This window comes from Micropterus salmoides, unplaced genomic scaffold, assembly GCF_014851395.1.
Source record: "Micropterus salmoides isolate LMB-PRFRI ecotype aquatic unplaced genomic scaffold, ASM1485139v1 Ms_hic_scaffold_1, whole genome shotgun sequence".
NCBI classification, from domain to species: Eukaryota; Metazoa; Chordata; class Actinopteri; order Centrarchiformes; family Centrarchidae; genus Micropterus; species Micropterus salmoides.
The window spans coordinates 60,485,692-60,496,371 of record NW_024040040.1 but is presented as its reverse complement, the minus strand read 5'-3'; the positions used below and the strand labels follow the sequence as shown (position 1 = coordinate 60,496,371).

Sequence of the window (10,680 nt, the reverse complement as noted above, 5' to 3'; positions counted from 1 at the left end):
TCCTTGAGATGGTTCTACACCTTCATTTGAGTCCAGCTGTGTTTGATTATACTGATTGGACTTGATTAGGAAAGCCACACACCTGTCTATATAAGACCTTACAGCTCACAGTGCATGTCAGAGCAAATGAGAATCATGAGGTCAAAGGAACTGCCTGAAGAGCTCAGAGACAGAATTGTGGCAAGGCACAGATCTGGCCAAGGTTACAAAAAAATTTCTGCTGCACTTAAGGTTCCTAAGAGCACAGTGGCCTCCATAATCCTCAAATGGAAGACGTTTGGGACGACCAGAACCCTTCCTAGAGCTGGCCGTCCGGCCAAACTGAGCTATCGGGGGAGAAGAGCCTTGGTGAGAGAGGTAAAGAAGAACCCAAAGGTCACTGTGGCTGAGCTCCAGAGATGCAGTCGGGAGATGGGAGAAGTTGTAGTAAGTCAACCATCACTGCAGCAATCCACCAGTCGGGGCTTTATGGCAGAGTGGCCCGACGGAAGCCTCTCCTCAGTGCAAGACACATGAAAGCCCGCATGGAGTTTGCTAAAAACACCTGAAGGACTCCAAGATGGTGATAAATAAGATCCTCTGGTCTGATGAGACCAAGATAGAACTTTTTGGCCTTAATTCTAAGCGGTATGTGTGGAGAAAACCAGGCACTGCTCATCACCTGTCCAATACAGTCTCAACAGTGAAGCATGGTGGTGGCAGCATCATGCTGTGGGGGAGTTTTTCAGCTGCAGGGACAGGACGACTGGTTGCAATCGAGGGAAAGATGAATGCGGCCAAGTACAGGGATATCCTGGACGAAAACCTTTTCCAGAGTGCTCTGGACCTCAGACTGGGCCGATGGTTTACCTTCCAACAAGACAATGACCCTAAGCACACCGCTAAAATAACGAAGGAGTGGCTTCACAACAACTCCGTGGCTGTTCTTGAATGGCCCAGCCAGAGCCCTGACTTAAACCCAATTGAGCATCTCTGGAGAGACCTGAAAATGGCTGTCCACCAACGTTTACCATCCAACCTGACAGAACTGGAGAGGATCTGCAAGGAGGAATGGCAGAGGATACCCAAATCTAGATGTGAAAAACTTGTTGCATCTTTCCCAAAACGACTCATGGCTGTATTAGATCAAAAGGGTGCTTCTACTAAATACTGAGCAAAGGGTCTGAATACTTATGACCATGTGATATTTCAGTTTTTCTTTTTTAATAAATTTGCAAAAATTTCTACATTTCTGTTTTTTTCTGTCAAGATGGGGTGCTGAGTGTACATTACTGAGAAATAAAATGAACTTTTTTGATTTTTGGAAAATGGCTGCAATGAAACAAAGAGTGAAAAATTTAAAGGGGTCTGAATACTTTCCGTACCCACTGTATTTTGATAGTTGTGTAACTCCTGCTTTACCTTTAACTAATAAACGGAAACAGCGGTAACGACAACAACAGCTGCTGTGAAACAAAACAACAACACAGATAGTGAAGGAATGTGCGGCTCCGGTCTTCTTGACCGTGTCTTCATGTTCTAATCAAACCGTCCTCAAGCATCTCGAAGGCTCCGCAGTAAATCCAGGAGCGCCTCTGTCCTCTAGCAGCTTCCTCAGAACGTCTCCAAACTTTCAAAATAAAAAGACTACATGGCAGTGAAACGGGAATCTCTGCGGCGTCCGCCCTCCAGCACGGCTCAGGCGTAGAAGATAAGTTCGGGGATCTGGCCTCCCTGCACCCCGGTGCCATTGGTGCTGTCCGAGGAGCACTGGAACTGGAAGGTCACTTTCCCACACTGCACCTCTGTCATGCCCTCCTGGCCGAAGTAGCTGAGCTCGTTGCCGTCCAGCACCACGCTGGCGGTGTAGAAGGTGTCGGGCTCGATCTGCACCGGGTAGTCGAACCACACGGGGAAGGTGCTGCTGGAGCCGTCCGAGAAGTACTTGATGATCCTCTGGGCCATCGGCACGCCCTGACGCTTCAACTCGATCTTGGCGCTGTACTCGGCTGAACCGCAGCTGGAGCCGTACAGGCCGAAGCCGGCGATGAAGACACGCTTGTCCACGGCGAACTGGATGCTGTCGCAGCGGCCTCGGTAGCGCCACTGGTTGCTCCTGTAGGCGCAGGACTGGAAGCGGTGGCAGCGCTGCGGTGACAGGCCTTTCCGAGGTTTTGTGCAGAACAACAGTTCAGGCTTGTTGGCGGCGGTGTACCACAGGAAGATGTCGTTGGTCTCGTTGAGCGTGAGCACACCGGACTGCGCTGCCCCGTTGGCAAAGTCCTCCAGCGCCATGGTGGGGATGCGGATCAGGTAGATGGCCTTCCCCAGGACCAGGCGCTTGTTCTCTATAGTCGGCGTCATGTCTTGCCGTTGACACTCGGCCTCAGCCCAGTTCAGCGCCGCCTCAAACACCACCATCTCTTTGGCGTTGAGCGTCTCTCGCCGCAGGATGCTCTCCAGTGTCTGGGTGTCGATGTCGCAGAAGCCTTCGGAGCGCAGAGCGAGCTCGGCCTGAGCGTCGATCACCTCCCAGCAGCGCTGAGTCAGGTCGGGCTCCTCGAACAGGCAGCTCTGAGACAGAAGCACGCAGGCGTTCTTGGCGCTCAGGCTCGTCTCCAGGAAGCTGACGCAGGCCCGGGCCAGGTGAGGCACGATGTACTTTTTGGAGGCGTAGAGGGTGGCAAGGACCGTGTCGGCGCACAGATCGATCTCATCACAGTAGATGTACCTGGGAAGGTAGAGGGTGGGTTTAGCTCACTTTGTGCTGTTGTTATTTATTGCATGTATTAAACTGATTATTTGGAGTGTCTGGTGTTTCTATAGAGAGACAAAGCTAAATGTTTACAGTCCATAAACACTGAATGAATCGGACAGACTTCAACATGGCCAGGAATGAAGGAGGCTCCACGTCAGGGATCCGGATCTCATCCTGATCCTCGGCCAGTTCTCCATAAAACATGGCGTGGAACACCGAGCTGCCGACAGCCAGGACGTACTGACAGAGCAGAGGAACAACATGGACACCATAAGAGACAGTTTTTCATCGGTTTGTTTCCGGCTTAATTGCTGAAACACATGTTACCTTAGACAGAAATAGTCATTGGAAAAGGAAGACGGGGTTTTTAGATTAAAGAGCAGCAGTGATTGCTCAGAGGAAACAGAGCCGGGATAGGAGCCACGCTGGCCCAGCTTGGACTTGGAAAGAGGTGGTATTCTGCTCACTTTCAGGTTCAAAATCTTATTTAGGGGTTGTACCAGAACAAGTTGGTTGGTTTAATTTTCAAAAAACACCATATTGTCATACTGCACATTGCTGCAGCTCCTCTTTTCACCCTGTGTTGAAGACTTCGTTTTAGCTATGTAGTGATACATCTTGTCTCTAAATGATCTTTGTTGGGAGTTGCACATGCTCAGTTCCTAGTTAATGACTACTAGCCAATCAGAAGCAGAGAAGGGCGGGTCAGTGAGAAGCAAACAGTGCTTCGGTTCAGCTGTACATGTTGCCGACCAGCTTGGCAACATAGACTGGAGCGAGAGTTTCAGAGTGGTGAGTTATTAATCTGTAACAAAAGTATCTTTCATCCATAAAGTTTTAACTGAGCTCTGTCTCTACATCACAGGAACAACTTCCTGTCCACTGACTGCCTGGAGGGTAGCTAGTGTTTGGAAGGGAGAGGAGAGCTGTGTGCTGCAGCTCAGTGTTTTTCCACCGCTGTTTTTGAGGGAGTGTCAGATTAGCCGCTTGGCGAGCGTTATGAGGCGCATTTAGCTTTCATCCCGAAAGGGAAGCGGCTTGACTACAAACAAGCTGTTTTCAGGCAGTTCAGAGCAGAGTTTTCTGTGGGAGATGGGAACTCCCTTTGGGCTTTTTCACTTTGCAAACCTGTTACATGCACAAAAAAGCTATATAACTCAATAAAGGAGAGGGGAAAAGCAGAATACCACCTCTTTAACGGAAATCAGAGACTGTTGTGCCTAGGGCTGCATGCAGAATCTTCTGGGTGTAGACATGTCTGCAATATAAATAACTGTATATGTTGTTAAATTTTATTTCTTTTAAATGTTCCCATATTTTAATATAAATTTAATTTCTGTTAAGTTCTATGAGTAGCATGAAGGGACTACAAACTTTCATTTCGTTAAACATTGTGTTGTAACCCTTTCATGTATAAAAAAAAAAACAAAACAAAAAAAACACTTTTTTAATATTAGCTCCCTGATAATGCTGAATCTGCATTTTTAAAATTTGTTCTAGTTTTCAGCCTCTTTGCCTCATTTAGAAAAGCAAACATCACTTTGTTTGACAAATCCTGAACCACAAAGCTCTACACCCTGCGGCAGATTTCCCACCTTTCAAATGCACATGAATTACTGCCTGCAGAAAACAAAACGGTGTTCTCATGGAGCTTATTTCCCCCCTCTGACCCCGGATCTGTAGCATGCGAGTGGTTTTACCTTGTGCCCTGGTACTCGCTGCGTCCCGCCAGGCGGCCCGACCACAAAGTGAACATCTGCCATCGTCTCATTGTTGAACATGACTGAATTCCTGGAAGGACAAAGACCATGTTAACAATTTGTCAGAAAAACCGAGCATGTTTCCACACAGTACTATACCCAGTGTGTGAAATTCAAGGGTTTTGTTTAATGAAATGTCAAAGCAACAAATCCCGGAGACATCCACTGTTTTACAGGCACAGTCCCTAATAAAAGTCTTGTCGCTTGTGTACAAATTGACCTGAAGTGCCGCTGAAATATATTTCTAATCAAGATTTTTTTTACAAGAAATGGCTCATTTTAATCCCAACAGCATTTGTAATAATGTTTTAGTGCAAAACGAAACTGTCAAAAAGTATTCTAATATTCACAGCTTGGTAAAGCCAATTGAGTCAATTTTTGCAAAGACATAAGTGTTGTCGCCTTGTCATATGAGCTTCACCTGTGACTAATAATGGATCAATTAGGTCTCAGGTGTGTATAAAAACAAACCCAGTACACTAGACCTTCACATCAACAGCAATTAGACCTCTGCAAACATGCCTGAGAGGCTGAAGACCAGATCCACTACTGATGTGGCAGACACCTTCAATGTGTCCCAGCGTCAAGTACAGAGGATACTGGAGACATTTTTGACAAGCCCAGGTCAGGCAGACCCCGCAAGACAACTGCTCGAGAGGACCGTTTGTTGGCTCGAAAATCCAAGGCCAGCCCACTTTCCACTGCAGCAGAGCTCCACGAGACCTGGTCACCTAAAGTCCCTGTGTCAACCAGAACAGTTTGTCGGATTCTGTCTCGAAATGACCTCCATGGTCGAATCAGTGCCCAGAAGCCAGCACTAAACAAAAGACAATTGAAAAGCGGTGTGGCATTTGCCAAGGCCCACAGCCTGCTAAAAGGATGGACGCTGGAAAAGTGGAAGAAGGTGGATTTTTCAGATGAATCTTCTGTTGAATTACACCACAGTCGCCGCAAATATTGCAGACCTACTGGAGCCCGCATGGATCCGAGATTCACCCAGAAAACAGTGAAGTTTGGTGGCAGATAAATCATGGTCTGGGGTTACATCCAGTATGGGGGTGTGCGAGAGATCAGCAGGGTGGAAGGCAACATCAATAGTCTAAAATACCAAGAAATCTTAGCTACCTCTTATATTCCCAACCATAAAAGAGGCCAAATTCTGCAGCAGGATGGTGCTCCATTGCATACTTCCATCTCCACATCAAAGTTCCTCAAGGCGAAGAAGATCAAGATGCTCCAGGATTGGCCAGCCCAGTCACCAGACATGAACATCATTGAGCATATGTGGGGTAGGATGAAAGAGGAAGCATGGAAGATGAAACCAAAGAATATTGATGGACTCTGGGAGGCATGCAAGACTGCTTCCTTTGCTATTCCTGATGACTTCATCAATAAATTGTATGCATCCCTGCCAAACCGCATGGATGCAGTCCTTCAAGCTCATGGAAGTTATACAAGATATTAAATTTGGATCTCACAGCACCACTACTTAATTTGCTGACATATTTTTGTATTTGCAGTAAATTTGTTGTGAAACTAATTTATTTCAGTGCATTAAACATAATTTGGGAGGGTTTTAGCTTTTCATATGAGCTATTTCTAACACCAATTGATTAATTAAAAGTCAGGTTAATAGCAGGTGTTTCTACAAAATCGACTTTTGTCAGGGACTGTACAGCAGCATAAATCAAGTTCTTTAACTTGTGCGTACTCCTGGAAAGCTTTTTAAAACTCCTATGAAACCTGTGATTTTGTGATTTAAAAATAAAACTGACTCAACTAATTACTTTTACTTTGGCAGCAAATGCTTCCTCATTCTTTGTAAAGGTAGAAATGACCAAGCGATCAACAATTGAACACACCCTGACTACATATTTAACTCTATCCTGCATAAGTAAAATAAAGTGCATCGGATAGATAATATGTCCAGTAAGATTGCTGGGGTACAGCAAACTAGCATGACGATGACCTGTGAGTCCCGACTGGTGAGAAACGGGCGGGCAATTATTAGAGATATATCACATCCCCTGTTTGGCGAGTATGAGCTGTTACCATCAGGCAGAAGATTTGAAGAAGAGTGCCATCTCTCCGAACCAATTTGTGCCTATTAGCATTGGATTTCTTAAACAATGAGAGCGGTTGTCTGGTTGTTGTTGTTGATGTAGTTCATCTGACGTTTGCTGTGTGACACAAAATGAATTTCCGTGGACTAAATGAACATCTATGTATCTAGCCAGTAATGCTGTTAGATTAGACAGATCACAACTATTAACACCAATCCAACAGATCTCTGTGACTTCAGCGCGACTTGCAATTTTGACCAATTATCGCAAACTTTTCTGCAAATTTAACCTATCATTGCCATTTCCTGCAAAACGCTGTCACACAACGCAAACTAATTTCCTATTTTAGAAGACGCAGCAGACATGTGACACCAACGTCTCACAATTACCTACAAAAAATAAAAGGACCATGAAGACCAGGATCCAAATCTCCTTTACCAAAGCGGGGAAGCTGTCCTGCAGAACGGGCAGTATTTTGGTCAAACATAAAAGAAATCATCTCCTGACAAACACTTTGCCGCCACAAAACATATGGAGAGAATGTCAGAAACACGTGGAGGACGTCAGAGACACTGAGACACAGGTCAGCTGCAGGAAAGAATCAAGGTCGGCTGGTTTAAATATGCAGGGTTAGGGTTAGGAGGGACTGTTTAATGATTCATCTACAATTCTAACTTTAAAAATATCACATCTTTTTTTGTTGTGGTTGCTCTGTGTGTTTATCTGTTGACTGTCTGTATATTGACAAATGGATAAGTGTACTTCTTTATTTTGTCAATGTTCTGTTGGTCTGGTTGTGATAGATGTTAGGACCCCCTCAAAAACTAGATTGTGCCTCTCAGTGGACTTACCCTAATAAATAAATTTGTATATATATATTTTTATATTTATTAGGCAACAATCATAAAGAAATGCCGCAAAATCCTGGAGAGACTGATAACAGCGGCTGTCATGTAGGATGATATCAATTCTAATTAGCTTTATTGGCATGAACGTGTAATAACAATATTGCCAAAGCATCATATAAACTACATAAGAACAATCAACCCCATACAATATATATATATATATATATCTGGGCTTGGTGAGTGCAGGTGTCGGCCTATCTCTAACCCTTATTAATGCTTTGAGTATTAAATATATGCATACTGCTGCTCTGTATAGGACTGGACTCAGATGTCTGCCACTGCTGTGCCTTTATTAAACTAACTGAGAACATGACCTCTGCGCTCCTCATCTGCACAGGAGCAAACAGCTCACAGCTATCCGGAGACTTTGGGGTTCAGACTGACCTCTCCCGGATTGTCGGGTACAGGCCCTGCCAGTTGCAGCAGGCCTGGCCGGTGGTGCTGGTGCTGGTGTTGTTGTTGGTCAGGTTCTGCTGCTGGTACTGCTGGATGGAGGAGGAGGAGGTGGTGCTGCTCGCTGAGGCGGAGGGGACCAGCTTCTTGGTGGGAAACAGCTCTGCAGCCATCATCGATCCGTCAGACCGCAGGCCGGGTCATGGCAGGTCCCGGGGGCCGGACTGAACTGCTGCTGCTGCTCATGGATGAGTGACCGCCAGAGTCCGGAGAGCCCTGCGGAGAAACAGCAACGACACTTGGACTAAAAATGTGGACATTTATTTTACGCCCCTGCTGCTAACTTGACCTTAGCTAAGCTAGCCACACACCGTCCTTTACACCAGCTGCTTTGCTTTAATGTTAATCAATCAAACCTTACGAGACTGATAACACGAAGTCAAACCTCTGCAGTCAGAAATAAAAAAGTTAACTTAGTCCGCATCCAAACGCCGGAGCTATCTTTAGCACGTTCATGCTAACTGGCTAGCATTAGCTGACTACATTTTGCGAGTTAATTTCTCGGTCAGCGTTAAACTATTTGGTTAACACTTCAGTTTCCACTTACTTTAGTGTTACGCAGAAGTATGTCTGATCATATCTCATCACACCAGGGGGTTTAATAGTTGTCGAACAGGTTTGCGACTCAGCTTTGTTTACAGCTCGCTAGCTTCCTCTACTCATGTTTACGGTAGAAACAACTCGGTAAAAGCTGCACCGCCGCCACCCGGAGGACAGAGAGGGAACTGCAGCTGAAAATCACTGTTTCCGGTCTGTACTGCAGTTATACAGTAAAACTCATCCATATACATTCTGTCTCAAGTGTCTTTTAAACTGGGGACTCTGGGGACAGGTACCCATCAGTTTTTAAAAAGAATTTGCTAAACATATTCTGCAAAATAGCGACAAGAAATGTTAACTATGCACAATAAGAAAACATGCAGTACAATGCATATATAGAAGAGAGAAATGTGCATTGTCCAAAAAAGTAACTTAAGCTTAAAAAACAAGAAATATGCTACTGATTACTGCATTATATTCTGTTATATTTTTATAATTTGAATTGTCACCTGCCACATGAATTTTGTGTTCACTTTATATAAATAAATGAAATTGAAGCAGGACATTAAGTGCTTAATGCTCAAAATCCTCTGGAGAAGGACTACTCATAAATTTCAGCATCAGCATATTTTATCAAAATGGGGTCAAAATATCTTCTCGTCTCGTTCTGGTGACCCCAATACTGTGCATTGTCACGTCTTGTGAGCGAAGTCGTCTCACCCTGCAAGACCTTTCTACACTAAGTGATGTCCTTGCATTCTGTGTTTTGGGTTACTGCCCAGCAATTGATCTTGTCCCAAAAAATAGTTTTTCCAGTCATTCTGGTAATAGCAACAGATCTATAAGAGCTCTGTTCCAGAGAGATATTTCCAGTGGTGGACAGTAACTAGGTGCATTTACTCAAATATTAATTTGAGGTATCTGTACAACTGTTTTCTTTCTACGTCTACTCCGCCTCATCTCAGAGATAGGTATTGTACTTTTTATTACATTACATTTACCCGGCAGCTTCAGCTACTTTACAATTTAAGATTTTTACACACAAAACAGATGAAGAGCTTATAAAATGTGATGTTTTGTTATGAATTAAACTCAAAAAAGTTTATACAAGCTGAAACAATTAGTCGACTATTTTGATCATTTAAGTCATTTTTCATGTGACAACGTTTCATGGTTTCATCTTCACAGATTAATTATTTTAATAATTTGAATGTTTGTTAATAACGTTGAGGTTTGGACTGTAGGTCACTGTGATGGCATTTCTCATTATATTCACAGTCAAACAGGAGAACCCATTCCTCCCTCCTACATCGGGTTACGATTCAACATGAGACACAAACTCCACATCCTGCTGCGATCTTCACTTCAAAAGGGTCAAATAAAGCAGACACTTCTTTTTTCCGAATATATTGAATTTAGGACATTTATTTGTGCACATTGCTCTAAAGCATTATCGATCAAGACACCGATACATGTTTGATGTTTAATGCATATTAAATTGACACTTTCTTTAAAGTCATCTCACTCTGACTTGTTCAAACAGAGAATCTAATTTATTGAGCTCAGCATGTAAAACCCGCAAAACAGCCAGTGCTGCTGCATAGTGCTGAATTCATTCTATAATAATTAAGAATAACATCTTAATATGTGATAATGATATTAATGTGCCAATAACATCAGCAGCAACTGACGAGTTTATTTTGTCAGTATATATAATTACTTACTTACTCTATAATGTTTTTCTCTATGTTAATTAAATTCTAATTGTTCTAAACTTTTTTTTTGGTGAGGTGCCTTCATGAACCCATACAGTATCTCACAAAAGTGAGTCCACCCCTCACATTTCTGTAAATATTTGATTAGATCTTTTCATGTGACAACACTGAAGAAATGACACTACAATGTAAAGTAGTGAGCTGTAAATTTTCTGCCCCCTCAAGATAACACATCACACAGCCATTAACACCGACACCCCTGGTACCGCGGGCAGCAGGCGTTTTCAGTCCAAAAATCAGTTGATTTGTTTCTCCAATCACTGTGGGATGCTCCGTTCTCAAGCTACAGGCCTGTAAAGCATTTTGCATTTGGTGACGGGAATGTTGATGAATATTCACTGTTTTTAATCAACATTTCAATGTTGTGTTATGTTATGTGGAATGTGGTTGTATGGACAGAAAGAGTGTTTTAAAGATAACTCCCAATAAAAGTCAACATTTAAA

General features: G+C 43.7%; 1 protein-coding gene across 1 annotated transcript; it reads right to left on the bottom strand.

Moving 5' to 3' along the window:
- Positions 1–1,281: 1,281 nt before the first annotated feature.
- LOC119914653 (BTB/POZ domain-containing protein 3-like) lies at positions 1,282–8,726 on the bottom strand. Its single transcript, XM_038734094.1, has 5 exons — positions 8,469–8,726; positions 7,853–8,137; positions 4,438–4,528; positions 2,859–2,977; positions 1,282–2,710 (listed from the first exon to the last, which is right to left on the bottom strand). Exons 2-5 carry the CDS (start codon positions 8,035–8,037, stop codon positions 1,678–1,680), a joined length of 1,428 nt encoding a protein of 475 aa, XP_038590022.1. The 5' UTR covers positions 8,038–8,137; positions 8,469–8,726; the 3' UTR covers positions 1,282–1,677.
- Between the last annotated feature and the right edge of the window lie 1,954 nt (positions 8,727–10,680).